Source organism: Nothoprocta perdicaria, unplaced genomic scaffold (genome assembly GCF_003342845.1).
Source record: "Nothoprocta perdicaria isolate Ctin4 unplaced genomic scaffold, notPer1 scaffold_223, whole genome shotgun sequence".
Classification (NCBI taxonomy): domain Eukaryota; kingdom Metazoa; phylum Chordata; class Aves; order Tinamiformes; family Tinamidae; genus Nothoprocta; species Nothoprocta perdicaria.
The window spans coordinates 430466-455956 of NW_020455431.1; the positions used below are offsets into that span (position 1 = coordinate 430466).

Genomic DNA, 25491 nt, shown 5'->3' on the forward strand with positions numbered 1-25491 from the left:
TTTATCTATAGTAATATGTATTCTTTGAGCTTCCAAATTTGTATTAAGCATGACCAAAGGGTATGGCTACTAATTTTCATGTTCTTCTAGTTTACTCTTCCCCCTCCAAAGCAGTACATCAACATTTCTAAGATTACTTATAATCCCCTGCTATTTAGATGGCTAACTTTGGAGACTATTGCATTACATTATTTATGTATATATTGACTATTCTTACTCSTTCACTACATGTTTATTTCAACAGGTTTAGGAAGTTTGAAAGAGAGAGGAAGGTACATTACTTCAGGAAATGGATCTATTTCTTAAATATATTTTTATGTGATAATTCTTTGCCTAAATGCTTTGGCTTATTTTGTCACTTCATCATTTTCACATGAACCCACGATGAATGTCCTTTACTAAATTAAACATTGTCCAATATGGTCATACTTCTGTCTTTCACAACATTCTAGGCTTAGATAATCTTATCCTTTGCATGTCCTTAGAAAACCATCAAAAAAAGAGCACTATYGGCATTCTATTGTACCTTTGAATTTTACAGAAATCCAAGTTAGAAGGTTTGTTGCTTTGAAGCAGTTTTGAGTCTCCATCTGGTTGAAATAAAGTGTTTTACCACACACCCTTTAAAAATATGCATACATTTTAGGGATTTGATTTTGGATATTGGGACAGGAGGAAGAAGAGAGGGCAAAGAGGGTTGGTTTGGTGAAGAAGTGACAGCCTGCCTTTATGTTTTCAGGCTTATCTGTCATTAACAACCTCCTATCTTCATGCACAATTATTAGCACTTTCTGTGTATGATGTTTGAAGAATTTCAATGTGCCTTTATTAATGCTCCTAGCCTTCTTTTTGCTACCTTCTTCCTCCATATGCAGCCTGTGAAATGTACGTTCCTGTCCCAAGTATTTTACAGTACAAAGAAAGTGCTTTTGCCACGGTCTCCAATGAGTCACCTATTAACAGATTACAGCGATATTCATTAGCTTTGCATCTGGGGAAATCACAGGGGTCAGCACACCCGTAGGGAAGCGATGAGGTTCAGCCTGGGAAAACCACCTTGCTGACAAAGGTGTCTCCCCTTGCTCGTACCCGGGACACTTGGATTGGGTGAGGGCCAGCAAGATCTGAACGTGCAGCCCCGGCTCGCGCTGACATCTAGGGTTTCAGGGCTCACTCCAAAGGTTTAGCACCATGTTGCCTCAACCAGGCACGTCATGGCTCATACTGAGCCAGACCTGCTAAGCCTGGCTTGACCTAGCTGGCTGTTCTAGATGCATTTGGATGGGTCTGCACAGTGTTTGATTCTTATTCACCACTGTGGGACAAATGCAAATGATGTATAGAAAGCACAGCTCTGATTTCCTTCATCTCTATCATGAGGATCAGTTCCTTCTGAGGAGTTTATAGTTGCTTCAAGTGACAGCTACATGGCTGACAAATACTCTGTCTCAAAATCTTTAAGACATAAGCTCACAAACCCTGTAGCTTCAACAGAAAGAGACTTTTAAGACCTCAAATCTATTAGTAATAAACTTATAGCTTTTTTTGRGAGACAATTATCACCCTCTATTACTTTTGACAACAAGTCTATGAATGAAAACATGCAAAAATAAGGATATGAATGTGCTATGGTTCTTATTACAATTGTAACTTCAACGTAAATTTAACACATTTGAACAAAAATGTATGCTGCAATCCCACACTGCATGTCAAATAAAGCACTCAAATACTGGGAGGAAATCATGGTATGGCTTTCAAAGCTGTGGGCGTCAGGTAACAGCAGAGCAGAGATGCAGGCTCTGCAGATTTAGTGCAAAGTGCTGCTCTTCCCCTCACACCCAGGGGTGGGAACAGGCTGACGGGGTAAGGTTATACCTATATTTTCTATCTACTTCCCTCTTAGATTAGGGAAAACAGAAGGGAGAGACTGTGACTCCAACCTGCTTTTGAAGCACTGCAGTAGTTGTTATCACAAAGGCCTGGTTGTTTTTATTAAATGTATGAGGAATTATGCCGYGCATGCACTAGGGATGACAAAGTGGGACTTTTTGCTATTTGATGTCTAAGCCAATAGCAATAAAGCTACATTGCATAAGTATTTTTGATTACAAGTGGGTAACAGGATCTTATTGCTTTAAAAAATTAAATGTTTAGTAGTGCCGAAAGCCACAACTGAGTCCACCTTCTGTGACTGCCTATGCTCAGCAAAAGCAAGTTTCTGCTTTGAAAAATGTGCAAGTGTGTATGTGGTGTGTGTCTATGTGCACATGTACCCATCTGTAAGCAGGGTCAGTATTCAAAGCATGGGCTCGGGATTGGTTTTCCCCTCTGCTCATGCCTACGTTCTCATCTATGCATTATAATATGACACAGTTAGTGTGAAATTCCTAAATTAAATATATTTCTAAAATATAAATCACTGGATGCCAACTTTGGGAACATCACAACTTTGTACAACAGGCTTACAAATACATGCAACAGAGATCTCTGCTATTCGTGCTGAAGTCAAGATGTATTTAGGCATGCAGCACGTAGACTGATGAACAATGACATGCAGCTTCTTTTGTCACTTCTTAGAACCATTGTTCAGTTCTGACACTACAAGCAGCAGGTGCAGGGGGGAAAAAAAGCACAGAAGTAATTAACATAAAATTATATTACATTATGCCATCATCCAACAGGTGTACTAGCAGGTGATCTTTCTAATTATAATGCACGCCAACATTTTCAAGAGCATTATTCTTTCTACATAATAACCTATGAATACAAACTATTTTTACCTCATTGAACGGTGGCTAATAGCCATAGCACMGTAATTGGAACATCCAATATTAACTCTGTGAATACTCCTCTTTGTTGTATACCTTTGGAAAAGTCTCATATGTATGAAGATTAAAGTACCTATGTTAATAATTAGGCCCTTAAATTAATCCATCTGATTTTTGTTTTTAGAGCCAGGCTGGGAACCTGCAGGTTCAACTGCATCTGATTTGTACCCATCTGTTTAATACAACCTCTGACAGAAAAAAAAAAAGATGGATGGAGGCGGGTGGAACCACAAACTAGGCCACCTTTATCCTGATACTGGGATGTATTGCTGAAGTCCAAATCATTTTATAAACATTCAAGAAGACCAAGCATTTCAAGAACTAACAGCAAATGCTGTAAGTTGCAATAATACTTAAATAGTAACCTCAACATATCTTCAGGTCCCTCTGTTGAAAAGAAACAAGTCTCGAGGAAGATACCTGGATGTACTAAGAAACTAAGAATTAAGTACTAAGAAGCTCACAGCTGAGTATGACACAGGATTCAAACAAACTGCTAGGATAGTGAGATAGAAAAAGAATATTTATATCACATTTATCAGTAAGTCTAAAAACTTGTTCACTTAGAAGATTTCATATTTAGAAGATTTCACCTTTAGAAACATAAATCTGGAAGAATTTCTCAGATTTTTTTTAGGGCCATTAAAACCCAAAAGTTTAATCAATAATCATTTTCATAAACGCTCAGCTTATTATTTCTGTACTGATACTGTAGGATCATGTTCATTTTATTATTGATCTACGTGGTTCCTTTAGATAAATCTCACCTATGGTCACAACCATCTATGTCATTTTTGAATGAAGTCATACACAGAGCTAACTAGAACTCAACACAACAGTGGGGACAAAACTTTCATAGTGGAAAATGAAACTTCCAAAATTACATCAGCTGCTGACAAAAAGAGAAGAGGGAAACGGTTACTTACTCATGCACTGCACACCTAAGTAGCAATCTGTGCAGGTGAGCTAAGAAAGGGAAACTCAGCACCCAGGGTGTAAACAAAACCTGTTTTTWTTCCAAAATGTTTTACTGCCTTCATTTACACGGTAAAACAAACCATTCCCATCTAAATCCAGCTTCTAGGTAGCAGTACTCTGCCATAAGCACAGATATTTATGATTCGATCCCTGATTCCTTGGATCTCATGTCAAGCCTCTCATAAAATGTTTGTTGTCGTTCTGATCTCTCCCTRGTCCCAGTCTCCCTCACTCAGCTACTCCACACTGTCCACTTGTTTCTGGAATAAMTTGTTGCAGAACTTTTGCCCAGCTCCTGTCAATTCCCCAACGCCCGCCTTCTGATTCTTCCTAAACTTCCTTTAGCTCTGTGTATCACTCGGGGTAAAACTGGGATCTGCGTGACTCCGTGTCCAGCCTCTGCCCGATCAGCATCATGTTAGCAGAGCTTCCATCGAGCTTAAGCAGTACCACAGCAGCAGTACCGCAACGGCCCATCTTGGATCAACTGGGAACTGCTACAACCCCCAGCACCACCCAAACTCAGAATCCACCATTGCAAGTCCAGTTATTATCTGGGAAATATGCTCCCTTCACATTTTCTCCAGGCTTTATTGGTACCTACTGCTTGTCAGCAGAGTGAAATTAAGCTTACAGATCATCTAAGGACTTTCCCCATTCCAGAGTGTCAACTTGGCTGGGGCATTTGAGTGCTCCACTGTTGCCTTCAGCATTACTATTTTTTCAGCATTTCTTTATACTATCCGTGGACCTGCATCAGATGATATATCCGAATTGATATCCGAATTCTGTCTGACCAAAATGATAAACYAAGAACCTCTAAATAATACAGCACCTTGCTTCAACGAGTGCGAGATTCCTTAAAGGGTACATGCACTTCTCCACATGGATGAACTTATATTCTCTGAGCCCATTGATTTCATTGCATATTTTTTCTCTACAGAATTGTTCCATTTCTTCTTCCTATTTCTATTTGAAGATCTTCTGTTTTTCCCCTTGTCTGTACTCTCCCTACACATGGTTTGTTCCCTCTCTCCCCCAATCCATTAGCTATAGAACTGTATTTACCTTCATAGCTGAGACCAGTGCTCCCTGGATTTCACGTATCTTTTCATATCTTTCCATCAGATCTAAGCTCAATTCCTGCTTTTGCTCAATGCAGCAATTTCCTTCTCATTAGCACAGTTCCAGAAAAGACATTACTAGGAATACAAGCGAGCTCCCTGCTTTCTGACTGCAAGACTGTGTGTTGACACAAAAAACCTTGCTTGTATGGAAGTCTTCTTGATGTGCATGCAATTCTGAGKTTTTATCTACAAAGATGAAATAGTCTTAACTCAATAATTATGAATTATATAAACATCTTTCACATGCCCTTATATTCATCAAGAAAGGAAAAATGGCTAATTGTCAAGAACATAAAATATGCAGGGAAACTAATTTCAGGTATAATAGGATAAGAGGTCTTGTGGATAGGGGACACCAGGCAAATAACATCATCTGAATTTATTAAGGATTTGGACTCTATCAATGTTTTATTAAGACATTAGGAAAACATGATATAGTTAGAAACGAAACCTTGAAACAGGTGCAAAACTAGTATGACACCAGTAACCATGGAATGGTAACAAGATCAAATTGGAAATACACATCAAATAGGATTCCACTGACAACCATCCTGGATTCAATATGATTCAGTATTTTGTTTTAGGACTTGCATATTGAGAGGCTACTGAATATTTATACATATATAAAAGCCTGTGTTTCTGCACGCACACAAACRTGTATTTTTATCCTATGGCCTATCAATGTCACAATGCATAAAATGCCATGGACAGCTTCTGTTCATATGCCTAAAAAGCACTTTTTCTATCAGTAGAACAAACCCTTAATCTAGTTTCAAGGAGTTGGAAGAGGCAGCTCCTGCAGTTCACCCCCCACACTCCCCGAAGCATTGCTTGCTAATCCAGCAGGAAATAACATTTGCCAGGATTGACAGCTGTGGATTTGTATTCAATTCCCAAATTAAAAACCAATGGCAGGGCCTAGTTCAACAGGGATGTCAAGCAAGACAAAGAAAGTAAAAAACCTGCAGCTTTCTCTGTAAAATTAATACATATGTTTGGAATAACAATACTATGGGGTGGGAAGGCGCTATAATGGGATTATAGCTGTGTGCAAAATTTCTCTTGATTTTTTTAATGATTGACATCTTGTATTTTTCCTCTTTCATGGTAGGTTTTCCCTTTACTACTAATGTATGCTTTGATACATTTTAATATCTGTTCTAATAGATTTTAAGGCCCTGCAATAAATGACATAAAGAACCTTCACACTCAAACCACAAATCCCTTATATTCATTACTGTCCAGTTCACAAAATTAAATTGCTTATACTTTATGACCCTAATACTACAAAGAGATCTAATTGTGCAAACTGTCATGCTGCTGTAGAGTTCTATTAATGTAAAAAAACACAGTCCATCTTCAGAGGTTCTCTTGTTAATCACAATAATAATAATAATAATCATAGATTAAAAAAGCCTGATACAGTTCTGACAAAATATTTTCTAACATCATAACAAATTCCCCTGTTAAGAGCCCTGTGGAACAAATCACAATACACTAATTCTTATTTGGAAATCATCCCATAATTGTAAGTTGAGATACAGTTTGTTACCTCTTGGTAAATACTCCTCTCTTTCTGAAGATTATAGCTTTTACATACTTCCATATGTTCCTTTGTTTCACCAAAACCTGACTTAAATGAGGAACACTAATTTACTGTCAAGCCACTTCAGAAATCTGCCTCTGAAACAATAAAGGTAGGAGTGTTAATTTAGTGCTATTTACCTGTAAGAGGTGATCTTCCTTAGGTCTGCAGCCGGAACATTGTAGCCACACTCCTCCGAGATTTCCTCACATGCTGTTTCTTCTATGGAAAGGCCTGGTTTGTCCACAATGCCAGCACAGAGCTCATATGTCACTCCAGCCACAGCAGGTAAAGGATCCTCTAGATGTCCCAGATTCTCCCTGTCCTGATTCTGGAAGACTCGAGGACAGTGCCTTTCTACTTCACACATGTAAACAGCTGAAAAATACAAAAGAAAAAGAAACTTTTTTTTTTTTTTAAAGTAATATAAATTGGCACTCATATTAAATGGGAAAAAAAAAGCACTAATTTTGCCTGGGAATTAAAAAACATCATGGCACCTGAGAGCAGCAGGGAAAACAGGTCAGTTGCCTATTAAAATTATGACACACTGCTATTGCAACCTTATACATAAGAGGTTATATCTGCAGAATTATCCTCAAACATTCTTTCTGTTTACATCATTTGGGATTAGTTCCTGCAAAAAGAAAAAAAAAAAAAAAAAAAAAAAAGGAAGTTAGTTCATCCCATAAGTCTACGTCCCAGAAGCTCCAAGCAGCTTCCATTTGCTGGGCAGTACGGATACCAGGATTTAATCTAGCTATGCAGTTATTTTACAGGAAACTTGGGTTGTACATTATGTACCATGTGCACAATGATGAGTCTTTCAGCCTGTCAACTCAGCTGTTATTTAGAAAGGATATAAAAAGCATGTATGTTTGTTCAAAAAAAAAAAAAAAAAAGAAAATCCTGTTTTGAACATATAGTTCCTTGCACAGATTCCTGTGTGGAATTTGAAAAAGACATTTTGAATTAATCTACAAACAGCTGCGACAGTAATGCACTCCCACAGAAAGTGCAATTGCATATTTTAGCCCATATTTAAACAAAACTTTGTGCTGATCTCAGTGGAGGCTTTGCCCAAGTAAGAACTGCAGGATTGCATTTAACTACACAATGAATCACTGTTGACAATTCTAGATCACTACAGYTTTCATTTACAGGTATAATTCCCTATGTTTCCTCTTAGAAATTGTCTCATGGCTATCCTTGCTTTAAAGGAAACATTACTGTATTTACTGGAGAGTAAAAACACCAAGAATAAAAGCTTTATTAAAATTTGAGAYTATTTTTGAGATTTTAAATATTTTGAGATTATTAAAATATTTCATGTTTATATTTTATATAACACAGTTACCAAATTTGCTTATTTTTTATTTCCCATTCCAAATCTTATAGAAGTGGTATTTAAAAGAGCTTGTATTTAAAGAACTCTTTTCTTCTTCAAGTTACTGGATTTAGTTCATTAATTCTGAAAATTGTTAAAGTTCTCCTGAAAGTGTTGCAGCATAAAGGTACAGTGACGTATTTTCAAGCCCATGACCTCTAAAGAATTTGGTGCCCAGGTTCCTGCTTCAATGCTTGTTGAGACGTAGAAAGTGCAGGGTAAGGAGATCAGCACACTGAGAAGGGAGCTACTTAAATCTGGCTAAAACAAACAAACAAACAACCCCAAAAAACCCACAATGTGACCAGGAACTTGTCCAGAACTTAAGACTTTTAAGGATGTTGTCAGGATGTACACTTGGACCCTTTAGATACAAATGTTTAAGGAAAGGAGCCTCTACTTATTTGAAGAATGAGTAATGAGTAGGGCTTTTATATATACATATATATGTATATATATAAAAAAAATAAATAGGTGGCAACTTTATTGCACACAAAGTCTGAGCGACAGATCCTTGGAGGGCGTACATTTTCCAATTTGCAAATAAAAAAGGAGTAACACAGGCATCCCGGTAAAGGACTCAGCATCAAAAGAGGGTGTAGGTAGATGGAAGGTACTGAAGCATGAAACCACGATTAAACTAACTCTCTGTTCAGAGCCTGTTGACTCCCTGAAACATCCTGTCATTCCAGCTGGCACCTTCCATTCTCTTTGTCTCTCAGCACAGCTGGGCTCCACGTAGATCAAATCCTCCATTCCCAGAAGGATTCAACACAGTAGACCCCTTCAGAGCACACCGTGGCCTACAGTAACACTCAAAGTGGACACCCAGCTTCTCAAGAAAAGAAAAGGTACTGGGCATTTTTGCATGAGTCCAACATCAAGGAATCAGAGCATACACTCACTGGCTCTCACGGGGTGAGGAAAGTTCAAATTCATAGTGTTAATGAATTAGGGAAGTTGAAAAATTTCTTGACAGCGAGGGTGACAGCGCATTGAACAGGTTGCCAAGAGAGGTTGTGGAGTCTGCTTCTCTGGAGATGTACCAAATCCGCTTGGACACAGCCTGTGCCATGTGCTCTAGGTGACCCTGCATGTGCAGGGGGGTTGGACTAGCTGATCTCTAGAAGTCCCTTCCAACCTTAAGAATTATATGATTCTATGCAAAGAGGGTTCCCAGCACCTCTCCTGAAGCTGCATAACTGTATGCATGCGCCAGATGAGATGCAGTATAACTATATATATATATATGTGTGTGTGTAAATATATACAGATAAAGAATATGTCTGTGTAAATTGGCTAAGCCATCAACTCTCCCTTCTCCTCTCTTCTCCCACGACTATTTCTGTTCTCATCTTATTGCAAATGCATAAGCAGTTTTGAGAGCAGACATTAGAGGCAAGACCTCACGTCCCAGCAGAGTAATCCACCTCTAATCATGTGTCTGATTGCTCTCTTGTCTTCCCATGGCTTACACTGCTTTGGTTAAGAACAGCCACTCCATCACAAGGCCATTTCATTCACATGTGCACCAGTGACGAGCAGCAGTGTGGTGAGGGCTCAGACAACCGTGTAGGGCCTATTAACAATCTTGATTAATTAYCCAGGAGCCACTCAGTTGCAGGGAATCTTAGAGCAGAGACTCCAGTAGAAGTGATGCAATGAAATATCCTTCTGCACAGGAGGATAAAGGTAAGAAGAATTAGTCAAATCGGATGATAACTGTTATTCAAAGCAGCCTTTTCAGGTGACTCAGAGAGATTTGTTTGCCCTTCCAAAAGACAAAGGGACAACAGTATGGATTTGAAAAGGGTAACTGGGACCTAACTGAGGGGAAACAACTAGTTTCTGTTTAAACTTTTGGTTTCTCTTTGATTGCATCAATGTTTAGTACCTCCTGAAACAAAACATGGCTTATGACTCAAATCTTTCTTGCTGTTTATTTTGAGTCATTGAAAAAAACAAATACCACAATTATATTTGAAAATGTGTGGTCAATTGACTACCAAAATGAGCATAGCCAAGGACCTTGGCCCATGAGTCATGTATGAGGATCTGATATGGAAACTACTGAAATATATACATAATTTTTCATTCTCTGTTCTTGCCAAATGTAAGATTTCATTACCATTCAAGACGACTTAAGTCCACAGTGCCACCAAAAAGTCCTATCCTCTGTCTTCTGGAGTCCACTCCAGATGTGCTTCTGCCATCTGTTCAAGGCAATATGGACTTTCTGTGACCACTCACATCAGCCAGCTAACCTGCACAAAAAAACTCACCTGTTTCAGCCATAGCAGACCTCTGCTATGGCTGCGTAAGGGCTTGCACTGTTGAAGTGTGGGAGGTGGGAATGTACATACAAAGAGGGATTGCTGCCTTCAGAAGCAGCACAGACTTAACTGGTCAAAAACCAGCCACAAAACCACACCCTAAAGAAAGGCAAGCACATAAGTCAACAACCATGTGTGCTGGGGATGTGCCCGTGATTGTGCTACAGCTGTTTGCTCCCAAGTAAAGAGCTGTGTTCCAGTCTTGGTGGGGTCCTGATGGCTGCAGTAATGAAAAAAAGAATTTGGCTTTAATTTTTGCTCTGTGGAAACACCAGGCAGGCAAGGCAGAGAAGAACCAGATAATGGAAACACAATTATAGCAGTATGAGCAATGAATGGGCATGATTGCGATCACTGAGCTGCTGTGGGATGTCTGACTGACCACAAGTCCTTAATACCAGCTCTCTGAACAGATCCAACCTCTGATTACAAAAACAGAAATTACAATAACAAAAATAATTTGAGGCAGAGTCCTCTTGCAGGTTTGGTACTTACATGGAGATGATATAATGGACATGCCTGGGTTGCAGTTAGACCTATAGCCCATGTTTTGCATCCTCCCACCGCCTCCCCACACTCTAAGCATATACCCTTAATAGAAAGRGTAATATTGCTTATTTTTAAAAGTTCTCTTTCATATGTTTGCCTTTAGTTTTCCTACATAAAGGCTCACATCATACACTGCTTTGGGTTCTCAGAACACTGGGGAGTATTTCACAGTCCATTATTCATYGATATATATACAAGTGTGTCTGAAAGCCTTTGCAACCTAACTGTGTAAGACTGCCTGAGAGGGGACAACAGATATACAACTTATTTTATTTAACTGGCAAATGGCAGTARATTATCAATGAATAGATAAACAAACTCTTTCTCTCTAAACATAGTGCTGCATTGGAAGCATGAACTATCCACATAACAGCGCTGCACAACACTGACTTACCTGCCAAATACTATTGGTAGGGACAGGATGAAACGACCCTAGAAAGTTTCCAGTAAAGTCTACCATGAACAGTCTTGAAATGGTCTCTTAGCAACAGCCAGTGAAATATCTTGTGATTTTTTAATTAACATGCAGAGAATACATATTTCATTTTTAACCTTGAACTGTAAATAATACTGTGAATTAAAATAACTGATACAAAAAGTAAAAATAAAAAAGCCGTTAAATTCATAATATATGCCAAAACAAAACTCTCCATGGATTGATGAAAATGCGTAAATATTCCTGTGTTGTTCTTATTTAAATTCTCAAGCATATAATTYGCAATAATACATAAGCTACTATTCGTTGAGTTTTACAAAAAGAAGGACTGTTGTGATTGTGCTTAGGCACTAAGCTTCTTACTAKACAGGTCAAGATGAAACTTCGCACACAAGCATGCTCATTATAAACCTGTTGTAATTTCATCAAAAAGAGGGCAAGGACTAACCCTAAAACCAGAACATCAGGCTAYTCTGGTCATTTGTTTCATGTATAATGGAAATTCCCTTGGTTAGAAATTCTGACCTACTGAAAAGCATGGCCCATAATACAAAGAAACAGAATATGGAACAAAGATTTTGACACCACAGATGCACCAACTTTTAACTGCTAAAGCCTTAATAGCTTGCTTCACTAGAGAGCAAAAGTAAATCTAAAAAAAGAGGATTACCTGGGCGGAACTGCTTCACCACAACAAAGCACTGCCGAGAAGTGTTAAAGATCAGGATTGACACACTAAGGGAGAAGATAAAAACAAAGATCAATGCCTTATGAAGGATTAATGCAGCACTATTAAACTTACATCTTGTGAATTTTATTTTAACTACATAAATATACAGGATATTTATTACTAAACCGCAGAACAACAAGATACGTGTCCTAAATCCATCAAAAGTAATAGGTAATCGGTCATGCTGCCAAAGAGAGAATTCATCTAAAATTAGGTCACTTTTGTCTCCTTCCATGAAAAGAAAGTAACCTGACAATCAAATCCTCCACCCCAACAGAAAAGAATCCACACAAATTCTAGGKATATGGATAGTAACAAAAAGGAAAAGAAACTCTTTAAAAATAAATGTATTTTCTTCCCTCATCTTAATCTCAGGTTAGGATAATCAAACTCTTTGGCACAATCTAATCCAACCAGATCCTTCTCYGTGCATAAGCACGGAGCATCTCCTATTCATGGCCACTCACTGAGTTTGAGCCATAGAAACAGAGASCAGCCTAATCTAAACGTGTAAAAACTGACAGGCCAAGCATTCTAAGTATAAGATAAACAAAAACTGTTGAGTACTGATTTTCCTTACTTCCTCTTTCAAATAAATTACCCCTAGATTTTACTTGGTTCAAAAAAAAAGAAAAAAGGCAGAAAAAAYGTCTCCTTCCTAGCCTGGTTATCTTATAAAAAATACACACAAAAGCAAGTGTGTATTATGCTCATTACCACAGTAGCATCCTCTCATATGATATTCTTCCCTGTATGCAGTCACAAAGTTCATTTATTATTCCRTGAATTCTACAACAGATTAGGTAATAACAGCATATTTGCAGARTTTCCAATTCTCAACTTTCTTTCCAGAAGAGATGTATATTTATTTTCACTATTTCATTGAATTTTAAAGTTTCACAGGCTGCTAAAGAAACTTCTATTTGATTATTATTAAAAATAATGTTTATTGAAATGTATAAAGTCAAAAACAGAAAAGTCCAGATGCTAACATTTATATTCATGGGTGCTATTCTCAAAGACCCCTACTGCATATTGATAGCTTCCTGCCCAAGAGATGTCATTTGAAGTCTAGTTTAAAGCAAAGATTTTAGCCTTCTAAGATACTGCAAGTGGATATTCATTGTATTTACATATAGAGAAAGCCTTGTTCTGATGAGAATCTTCAAGTTATGGTGTGGGATGTGAGCTGAAGTTAAATGGGAACCTCAAGTGTTTTTTAGGTTACATAAGTATTTTCTTTGACCTTTTTTTTCTTTTTTTTTTAACCATTTCTCCCCAAAGGGGTAATGTCCAAAGGCAGGAAAAGCATTAAAATAAGGTGTTTTTTTTTCCTTGATTTTTTTTTTAAATATATTTTTTAATTGTTGCTTATAATAAAATAGCTGGAATCAGAAACAGTTCGAGCTAAAGTTCTAGAATTTCCTGAAGGATACACAGGCCTTTTACCATTCTCTACATCCACCACTCCAGACCCAGTCTTGTCTTTGGCTTGCCTTCTTCGGCATATCTCATTAAATAAYTCAAAGCAGCTCTCATTAAAAATGGCTCTGCTATTAGACATTATTTCTTCCTAAGAGTCAATCATTTCAGATTTTTATGGAACAGATGGGAAAATTAAAAACAATCTGTCAGAATTAAGGAACAAGATCAAATTAAGCTGGAAAGGAGTAGCAGCAAGTTATTACAATTGTCTGCTTCTCACACCATCTTGAGATGAGAGGGTACAGAAATGGCACAAATCTGTAGAACTTTCAGTTTAATTACTTTCAATTTGCTTAGTGACTGACAAACAATTTTCAGCATAAATTTACATTTTTAACAAATGACAATACACAAGTTCTAATACTTCTCATCAGAACTGGAGAGTTAGGGAAGAAATTTCAAATTTAAAACTTCTTTAGATGGGTGTTACACTAYAAATGCAATGTGGTACTCTTTATTCCATTAAAAAAAAGACAGCATGAAATAATGACATGGRTTTTGAGATTTATAGCTTACCAACCTTCCTAAAACTGCATTAATCAGAGGTATTTCAAAATCAGAGTAATTTAGGGAAAGACTGTTTAATTATATCTCAGTGGAGGATCCACTTAGCCTTTCAGTGAGGTTCCTCATTGCTGTAACAGCCCAAACATGCTGGTTCAGTTGTTTGGTCTGGCCTATAAGACAAGGGCAGGATACTGAAAGTCTTTGTCCTCTAGAGTTCTAAATCATAATGTAAAAGATTTTTTACAAAATTATTTCAAGATTACTATCTTCACTGACTATAGAGGCTGTTGAACACGACTAGCTACTATAAATGCAGAGGTGCAGATGCATCCTTCAAAGGTAAAATACCATTACTACATACATATTTCATGTTTCAAAGACATTTTTTAAAAATACTGCAGTGAATCGTACTGCAATGAATTATACGTGTACATACATTAAGTGATCAATAGGAAGTAAAAATATAAGATAAATAATTAAAACATTCATAGTGAATAKTGGAATCATCTGTGTAGTTATCATGCTAACTACACGGAATCACAAAAAGCAAGGACCAAACAAAGCAAAACAAAACAAGCAAACAAACAAACACTAGGCTTTCCTAGAATGATGTAAATCCCAGACAAGAATTTTATCTGATATTAACAGCARAAGTCCTAACTTAACAATATGATTCATGCACATGTCTCTCAGCAGTGTATCGGGCCAATATGGAGTTTTCTTTTATAGAAAAAAAAATTCTCAAGTGTAACAGAATGATGATGGATCCAAAATGTGTCTCTATACCTTAAAAAGCTGCCCAGCATGTCTGCACAMAYGCAAAACTATTCTGGTACAGACTTGCCAACAACATCATCATCATTCCAGGTAGCAGAGTGCTACTTTCACCATAATCCAAGAATGATTGTTTACCTGCTGTTCCTCCAGCATCCGTCAGAGATTGTCTTAGGGACCACACTAAAATAGACATATTAAGAGGCCATGCAGGTTCGTACATAGTTGTCCAGGGCCAGTGGAAACTGCTGGCCTRATCTGCCTTCGGCCTCCTCAGCTTCCTCCTGAAATTCTATACAGGTAATAATTCACCACTGTAGTTAGGGAGACTATATCCCAAGAAAAACAAGGATGCAAGCAGGTTTCTGTGCCTTAACACGGGATACTATTCTGTCCTTCTCTAAATTCATTAACAATTGCTGTAGCTTTGAATTACTTTAAGGAAGAATCAAGCCTAAAATGTCAGTAAGATATCTGCAAAGCCCAGTTAGAGTGTACTTGAACAGTGTGTACTCTACTGTGCACTCACACTGGCAGCTGCCTGCCTGCTCTTAGGATTTGCCACTCGCTTAAACAGACACCAAAAAGACTCTTTTCAAATGCCTTTTTTTTTTTTTTAAAGCACTATTCAATTGAGGTTCTCACATACTGATTAGCCTCTCAACTCAAAAAAAAAAAAAACAAACAAAATCCTGACAGAAATAGGCAGGTATTAGGCTTCTACAATGGTATTAAGGTTTCCATAAGATATGTAAGTTAAGGGGTGCAAATTACATACAGCAGACCCGCAGCCATCTAGAATATGGGAATCCAGATTCTTAATTCCTCTTCCACATTTAACACTCACATTAAAAGACAGGATACCCACCTGAATATATCCTTTATCCTCCAAAGCATCTCTTGCTGAAGTTTAGAAATTAACCAAATAAAGCGAGTTGACATCCTATTAAAATTTTCATATATGTATAAAGGGCAGAAAGATCATTCTTTTGAAGCATCTTCTAGCACCTCAGGAAGTTAAATCAGCTTTGCCAAAGCTATAAGAATGCGTACTTTGAAAGCTTCAATACTCCAAGGAGTTTTTTTTTGTTGTTCTTTTTTCTCCATCTTTTTTGTCTGCCTTTTTTTTTTCTCCTTTTTGGGTTGAAACAGAATTTCGCCTTGTATCCATTGGTTCAGTAATCTTCTATCTTRATGATTTGTCAGTTGTTGACCTCAGCTACAGTTAATCCACAAGCAATTGCTAACACTAACTAATTGCTTTTTGYGAGAGAGAAACAAACTTTTAAAGTCTTTTAATAAAGATTAACTCGGCCTTTCATTATTCTTAGTTACGACCTTAATGCACATTTTACAAATGTGTATTTGAAAAAAATAAAACATAGCACAGTAACAGCAAAGCAAAGGACAAGATTCTCTTGTGTTTCTGTGAATGAGTAAGACTCTCAGGGCTGGAGACGAGGCTTTTTAAAGATAATCTTGTACTAATACTGCAGTATGCTAAGTAATTGATAAGGTAATAAGGGCAAAGAAACTGCCCTCTCTTTAATCATTCTAAGAGCAACTTGCTGTCTCCTTGCATAGATGCCTGGCATATCACACACATGAATTCTGATCCCAAGGGAATATTAGAAGAGAAAGCACCTAAAAAGGCTGCCCTGGCATTAAAACCCAGGACTGTCCAGTTATTAATCCCAGCTACTTCAACCTACCCTTAAAGGCTAAGAATTATTTTGTAATTAGTTCAAAGTCTGTAATATTCTTTGTGCTGCCTGCAAATGACAATCTCACTTCTTTTGTGAAGGCTCTAGGAAGAGTTATTTGATTAAAAAAAATATTGGAGCACATAGTTATTCAGTTACCATTCTGAGAGGAGAGATGGAAATAGAATGGAAGATTCCAAAAAAGTAAATACAAAAATGGCATGCAGGAATAAAAGCAAGGAGCTGATGCAGGCAGTKCCCTTGATTCACAAATGGTATTTGCTATTAAAAATCCCCTAGATGCAATCAGAATAACCTAAAGCAGCATGCAACCACAGAAATATTAACAAAGGTATATYTATCTTGACTTGCAGATATAAAACACAGTGTTTTTGACTATATGGCTCATAAAGGAGCTAATGAATTAACCTAGTAGGAAAGTTAGTAAGACAAATGAACCATTTACCTGTCTTACAATTATATTAGCTTTAGAGTATACATTTGATTTTCTTCTTAAAGTTATGGAGTTTCAGCTTACTTTGTTCGTACTGTGTTGCAAACTAGAGCTTTCATGTCAGTTTACCACATCAAGACCATCATTCCATTTAGTTTTTTAAATACTACCTTTGAGAAGTACCCCAGATCAGAGTAAAAGCAGAACAGCTAACAAGCACCCTTTTCTTGTCCTAATCAAAAAGGGCTGCACTTTCCATTTTAGAGCAAACAAACAAAACCACAGGCTTGTTTGATCTAATAATCAAAAATAATTCTCTTGGGGGATTCATACATAAGCAAGGTGCAGTTCATCTTCAGGTATTTCAAAAGTATTTTTGCATCTTTGTTAAATAAAGAAATAGGTTCCCTGCGTTACTTCTCTATTCAAATTAACTATTAATTTCTTCCYAGCTGGATGTGACCAGGAAAACTTTTAATATGGCCTCTGTAAGTGTTATCTTCTCCTTTTTATCAGAGAAGCACCTAGTATCTTCAGCCAGAGAAAACAGTCCCCTCATTTGCAGAACAGACATGCACTAAAGCTGCACCCTTTCATTATTGTGCAGTGCAATTCTTCCAGTTTCCCAGCGCTTTTAGCCACAATGCAGATAGTCCTTAGATCAAATGTGTGTGCTTGCAAAATCTTTATTGGTTCATTTAAGTCTTCCTTCAAAGCATTTTACATTTTTCAAAGGGCAACACCAATCCAATTGGCTGCTTAAAATGCAGCCTATTACAAAAGCAAAGCTATAAGCTCCTGACAAAAACATTCAGCCTTTCATACTAATCACAGATAAAGTGGATTTGGCGAAAGATAATTAGAGACCTCTAGAAGACTACTGTGTTCTGATGAAATTTGAATGATCTTCCAATACAATTTAAATACATTCGGCATTAAGTAAAACCAGAATAAAGTGGTGAGACATGTATGTTTAGGAAAAATAAATACGACTTTAGACAAAAAAAAAAAAAAACAAAAGGAAGATTAGTTTCAGTAAACTGAACTGCAGCAGGAAGTTGTTCATGACACCATACAGCAGGAAGCATATGTTTGGTTAATCATCAGACTGGAAGAAGAACAAATTAAGAAGGGCTAACAATTCTATATACAYACTCTTTTAAAATATAAACTTATCTACTTGTAATGCACTAATTTGTACTTGGGTGCTTAATCAATCCATCAAAGAATAAGAAGCATCAGAAACTTTTGGAATAAATAATCCTTTCTGTTTTCACATAATAACAACAACAACAACAAAATRGAAAGCAAATTCAACAGCAAAATAAATGAGACATCAAAGCAGGTTGCTCTCAAAAACATTCTTCAAGTGTCATATTTTGGCCTGTATCCCAGGATACCCTTGGAAATGACACCCTGAATCTTAATAGGATTCTTTTAACAAAATATTTTAATAACTAAATTCAGGTTTTGTTCTAATTTATTTGATTTGATTAAGTAAAGCTTTATGTGCCACTATATGCAACATATGCCAAGAATCTGAATTGGCTTTTGTTCTGAATCTTAATTATTTGTAAAATTGCCRTTTATAATTCCTACCACGTAATAAAAACAGTAAGTGATCTATCTAAACAGCAGCAGTATGACTGCATTCTGAAATTACAAAAGTCATAGTTCTAAAATACCAACTTTTAAAGACAGATCACAAAAAAATACACAACAAAACAACAACAAACAAAGCTTTAAGCTTTCTGAACTACCTAAAGTAAAACACAAACTACAGCAATTTAGTTTCATATGCATCAAAAATGAAACATGAAGTAATAACAAGCAAGCTCTTCTAAAGTATAATCATCCTCTCTTACCCTGGTTAACAAGAAGAGTCTGAGAAAAAGTCACTGTTAATCACATTTTACCTAGTTTTACCTAGGGGTAAAATAAGGGCAACATTTAACCTTTCCCAGGAAGGGAAGCCCCAAATAGAAAATTTAATGACATTTTATCCAAATTTAGTAATACAGTTGAGAAAGTTCGTATGCTATATGGTGTTTTAATAGCAGATACTTAAAGACTAGGAATTGGAATCTGAAAATCTGGCTTTTGATTTTGCATTTTTCTCTTATCTTTACAGTGCCAAATACAATTATTTTTGCCTCATTGCTATGATTTTATATAGATCAGATCTTAAGTTAACAACATAATCCAATAATAAGACATCTAAAAGACAGTAAATAAGCCTGCAGAATTCCTGGCATATAAACAGATGTTCTGTCAAGCTTCAGCATAAAAAAGAAGAGAAATCAGRCATTAAGTGAATTTTATTTGCAAATACCATATGCAAACAAATCATGTAATTACTAGGTTGAAAGGAAACTAACAGTTTACCAAGTTTGTTCCTTCTAATAGCAGGAAAAATACCATTACCCTGATAGCATCCTTGATAAACAGATTCCTTGTCTAGACTTGAGCATTTTCAATGATAGTGATTACAGAACATGCCTCTTAGACTGTCTTATGCCTCTTGATAAAATCGACTTCTTTGTGTTCATTTTCAAGTGTAYTTTCTTATAAGACCAATATTTCTCAATCTGTCATTGATGACTGATGAAATTAAATGATTCCTGTCTGCTTTATTACATCCCTTTACATTTTTTATGATAAGCTGCAATTCTTTTCTCTTCTCTTGGGTTATCCTTTGCATGAACATGCCCAGGCCATCATTACCTTTTCTCTCAGCTATTATCTCCTCAAACTTTTTATCATTTTTGCTGTTTGTTGAACTACACCCAGTTTTTTGAAAACACATTATCTTCTGTGCTATCTCTGAAGATAATCACAGAAATTCCGCACCATCGACACCCTGAAGGAGATGTTACAAAGACAGACAAGGTTTACAGCACAACATTGAGCTGCYGTACATAAAAGGCCCATGCCACCCAAGAAATAAGAGTTTACCTACGTTAAAAAGCAGCATTTTATCAATCTGAAATCTACTCTGATAATTCTTACACAAAGAGAGCATCTGAGCTCTATTTCACGGTGTCTTACAATACACGAGGACATAAAGCAGAAAAATACATACAGGATTAAGTTTCCATAAAGCCCAAACGATCTGGCCGATGAAACCRGAGAAGGAATTTAATCTGCTGCTGTAGTGTGGTCAGGGCACATGACTTCCACCCTGTCTCCATAGCTGCCTGCTCCAGCCCTGGGGCTGGAAGAGCAGCGGCGTCTCTCGCACCCCGTCCTCCGGCCTGTGCGCACGGGGATGCGGCAGCCCGCGATGCAGCTCGCCCCAAAACAAGGCCCCTTCCTCCCTACACTCCTCCTTCGTGTACCTATACGTGTTAGTCAGATCCCCTCTCAGCCTTCTCTTCTCCAGGCTAGACAGGCCCAACTCACTCCGTCTTTCCTCATGCTCCAGTCCCTTAATCATCTTTGTTGCTCCACACTGGACCCTCTCTAGAAGCTCCACATCCCTCTTATACTGAGGAGTCCAGAACTACACACGTGCCCCTTTTGCTCAGGCAAAATCATAGAACACAGCATCAAAATTCAGGACATTAAGTCATTTTTTTCAAGGMTGAGTTATATGAATTTTAACAAGTTGCAATGATAAGACTCCTGTAAATAATAAGAGCTCTTGTTCCTGAGGAGGACAGTACACTGTAGCAAAGATTGCCTGGAATACCTGCCAATATCCTCTGGTGACCATAATATCCACTATTCTTTCTGATATATAAACTATAAAGCCTAATTACTCTCTTAAAAGGAACTCATTTTAGAAGATCRGAATATTACTTTTTTTCCTTTTTCTACAAAGAGAAAAAACGACTTTTTAAGTCTTTTTTCCATCAAGACCTCTTAACTCTGGACCTGTTAGCGAGCCAGTGTGCCACGTGCCTTTGACACTCTGTTTGTTGCTCAATAAACTATATAGCAAGGGTAGAAGAACTGGCACAGCTGAAAGGTATTTGGTCCAAAAGCCTCTTGTTACTTGGTTATTTTCAGGGATACAAGAAACTCACACAACAATCTTGTATGCAATTCAGTCTCACTTCTTTTCCTTTAAAATAGGTTTTGAACTGATTTTCTCCTACTTTTGCATACAAAAGTAGCCATGATATTGCATTATATCTATTCATAACATTACTTGAAAGCTGTCTCTTTACATGTCAACTYGCATCCTGTATGATTATGGTCCTATTCTCAAACATTATTACTTGCAGCACAAGAGCAGGCACATGACTGTAAAGTGACCTTCATCTGTTCCCAAATTATGTCTTTTAAAGGCCTTGAGTCTGTTTAAGGAGAGTTGCTGAAACTTGAAACGAACTAGGTCTACTGCTGCATAAAGCAGGTGAATGTAAAACTTAAGTATTGTATTTCAAGCTCTTAGTGTACTAAATATAACAAAATTAGGATAAAGGAGAACATAACTGGACTGTGACTGATTTTAGAGGACATACTTGGCAGTATTTGGTATGTTTCTACTMCTGATGAAAAATCACTATAAATCAGTAAATGGAAAATGTCTTCCTGATCTGTTCTTATTTTTAATAGCAGTGATCTTTACAAAAACGAACAAACTAATACATGCAACAACTAAGATCTTTACTTAGTTTTTAGGCCCAAAGATAAGCATCTTGAAACATATTGCATTTAATTTAAAAAAGAAACATATTGCATTTAAGTGTTCATTTCTTGCACTCCAGTTCATTTTTGCAACCATGTTTCATAATAAACAATTCAATCAGTTACTTTGCTGCAGAAGTCTCTTTTGCTATATGTCACTACCCAAACCAGCACACGCAGAATTACATAACACTTTGGAGCAACGCCTCAAAAAACCTCTTAAATAATTACAATAAAAAAGGAATAATAAAAGACTATTACTTTTCTTCTTTCATTTTTTAGCAGTCTTCAGTGTTATTTCTAAAGATGTAATAAAGGAGTTCTGATAGTGCTCATCTGTATGCTCTTCAAAGCAACATTAACTTGAATGCAGGACTAGCAAGAGGAAATGTGTTATTTTCACATAGATAAGTGGCCTGCAAATTTCTGGAAAAGTTGGTAAGTTTTGGCAATTGTCAGATGGGAAATGTAACACTGATTAGAAGAATTTAATCTACTGATAAAGTAGAAATACTCAGTCTGGACTTCCAGAAATATGATCCAGACTCCTGTTCAAGGCAKGACAAACACAGAAGTTTTATCTGGTTTCTCAGGAACTTCTCCAGTCAAGTAATGACCGTCTTCAAGGAYGATGTTCCTCAGCCTCCCTGGATTACCTGCTTCAGGGCTTAACTGCTCTCYGTGGGTATGTGCTCTTGTGTTAGGCAGCCAATCTTTCCACTGCAATGTGAACCCAAATACAGTAGGAAATCCTGCCTTTTCTGTACTGATACTCAGCTSATTTTTGGCCACATAGGTTTTGTGGATCTGCCACAGTGAGAGTTTATTGTGTCAGCTGGTAACAATTTTGCACATGCCCCTCTAAACACATGCACATGCCCACGCCAACACCATCACCACCGCCACTGACATGGAGGGACTGAGAATAAGTAATTATTTGTTTAGCATAAATTACAAACCAAACAAAACAGAAGGGATTCCAGGACTGATATCCTAGTTCTGAATACTCTTGAGTTTAAGAAAGCTCAGGACCTGCACACTGCAGTTCACTTTGCCTAAGTCTGCATTTCCTCAAGCCAATGCCAATAACTAAGAAAAGAAACTCTCATATAAGCTGCACTACTTCACCTTGTGTCAACGTTATGTCAGCTTCATTTGGTAAAGTCCTTTTGTATTGTGTCCTACTGCAAGATACTGTCAGATTTTAAAAAGAAGTGACTCACACCTAAGGTGACTATTGTAGTTTCTATGTTTTTGTCTTTATGTTATCTAAACAGTAGAAAAGCATAAATTTATACAAAAGTAACCTGATCTCTCCTCCTAGTGTTTTCGTCTATCACATTTATATTCTCATACCAATTTACTGAGTTTTGGCTTATTCTGACTTCATTTGAAATGGGAAGAAACACAGATGTCCCAAAGGAACTGAATATACAACTTCACTGCAACATAATAACGAAATCAGCCTCAAGCACATGCTTACTTGTGCCACTGAAAGAGAGTGCCAGATGAAGACAGGCAACAGGCTCAGTGTCTGTATAATAACTTGCACAGTGACACTTTTGTGTTAAGTATCATTAAACTCATCATACATACAAACCATATGTAAATATAACACACACACACACACACACACACACACACATATATATATGTACTTTACAGACCTGGTATCATGTGCATGTTCAATTTAAGTAAATAATCTCAGTTTAAAAAATTCTGGCATTTCAAGGCACTACAGCATTTTGAGAAGTAAAATAAATTTTGAATACTTCCAAGAAAACTGTTTTACTTATGCAACATACCTACAAAGTCCTTAAAGCTATAGGTATTTCCCAACTTTATGGACCAGGACGTGCATACAAGAAGCCCCTACTGAGTATTACTCTGTCCTCTGTGAGTCCTCTAATTATGATGTCTTCTTACTCTTGGCTTTAATAATAGGGTTTATAATACTATATGAATGTATTATAACATAATTGCTTTAATATCTTCCCATCTTTTAAACATTACAGCTCTGAAAAAAAAGGGGGAAAACTACACGCCACTGCACAAAATTATSTTTTTAGTTTAAGGAATTCATGCAAGATTTACTTAATAATACTGAAAAAGGAATTATTTCCMATATAATATTTGTGCATGTGTTTATTTAATGTTCCAGAACAAGTGTGAACAGTTTTCCCAGTATTAATAGTGAAGCCTTTTTTTTTTTTTTTTTAATAAAACACAGTAACCATATCAGAAATACAAAATTTAGACCAGAATGAAACACAGAAAGCACCAGATAATTGCACAAGAAAAGCTTAACCATGTAATCAGCCTCACAACAGTCCTATGAACATAAAAATGTTGGACTTTAATGCATTATAAAGGATCTTGAACCTAGGATYATATAAAGGATCTTGAACCATATAGACTAGTCTTTATGGTAATAATTGACTTCACATTCAAAGACAGAATTTATTCAAAAATATGGATTTTCTATACAGAAAACTCATGTTATTTCTTCAGTTTCACAATTTACACTGAAAGATGTTACACATTCTACAGTTCAACAGTAATCACTAGTACGTTAGGATGGCAGCTGTTGTACATCTGAAGCTAACAAATGTTATGTGACCAGGGATGACTGGCATGACATGTGGCTGTAGCCTTTTCATACAGTTATGTTCTCAAATATTTTAAAAATGTCCACCAACGTCCTTCTGAAATACTGTTCCCAAGAACTTCATGGAAAAAGTATCCTTTAATATTTACCCCGCTCAGCTGCACATACTAACAATGATAAACTAAAGTTGAAGAAAAAAATATAATAATTTATCCTTTAGGAAGTCATGTTCTTCTTATTGTGACTTGAAGCTAGATTCACTTGCTTGAAAACAGAGGGCATGTGTTACATTTCCAACAATCAATTATCATCCCAGCCTTTTTATCTCTGACCATAAATCTAGCACATGCCCATCTGGATAGAAAAATTGCAAACACAAAACTGTCTTCAAGGCAAATTCCAAAATCAAGTGTGAATTTCTGTATTAAAATATCTCTCCTTTTTTTTTCGGTCCTTATTCTCAAATATTACAAGCATTTTAATCAATCTAATATTTGCCTAGTCTTCCTGGAACTTTACCCTCATAATTTTCATATTGATARAAACTGTTGCCACCACTGTATGTGAATCTCAGGCCTGCACCTAAGAATATTCACTGTAAGGATTTAAACGATTCTAACAGAGAAAAAATTCCAAAGTGCAATTGATATCACCAACTTATTTCACACTCAAGAAGAATAGATATCCAGAGATGACTCTGCTTATGAGTCATAATTCTTTTGCTATTGGTACTTTGCTTCATTTTTTTCTGTATTTGTTAKAAAATCTTTTTCTAGGAAAAAGTTGTTACCTTTGCTTTTATCTTTATTTTTTAGTTAACTACATTTTCAGTGAGTAGATTAAATCTTAATACATTCAAAACAGACAAATACTTTTGCATTCAACAGAGCTGAGACTAGGTCTGCTTTATATATTCCCTGTTTGCTATTATTTTGTATCAGCTGATCTTTGTAGTCCAGACTCTCTTTTTCTTCCTTGACAAGATATATACAACTTGAAAGACAGAATAACATCACTGACCATCTGTTTCTTCCAATGTGCTTACAAGAAGGTTTTAGTGTGCAGAAGAAATGGTAGAAAGGTACTCACGCGTTCTCAAAGTTACTTGAATCATTGTTTAGCAGTGATTGGGGGGGGGGGGGGCGGAGAAAAAGTTAGTGTAGTTTGCTGAACTTGTTCAAACCTAAAACAGAGGTTACCTTATTCCAAATAATTGCATRTGACAAAATCAAACAGGATGGCCAAAAGTTTAGATTACTTTTTAGCAACCTTTATATTAGGACCTTTACATTTACATATGTACATATGTACATARAACTGTACATTTACAGGTGAGGAAAGCATGGTAACAGGCCATGTAATGTCACAAAAA

At 36.7% G+C, this 25491-nt stretch overlaps 1 protein-coding gene across 2 annotated transcripts in view; it reads right to left on the bottom strand.

Annotated features, from left to right (window-relative positions):
- NUDT14 (nudix hydrolase 14) overlaps positions 1 to 25491 on the bottom strand; it is a 56908-nt gene that overhangs the window by 4079 nt on the left and 27338 nt on the right. For both annotated transcript variants that reach the window (XM_026039217.1, XM_026039218.1), the window contains exons 3-4: positions 11894 to 11958; positions 6659 to 6896 (exon numbers count right to left, since the gene is read on the bottom strand). In XM_026039217.1, coding sequence (XP_025895002.1) covers positions 6659 to 6896; positions 11894 to 11958 — 303 coding nt within the window. The remainder of the gene's footprint in view (positions 1 to 6658; positions 6897 to 11893; positions 11959 to 25491) is intronic.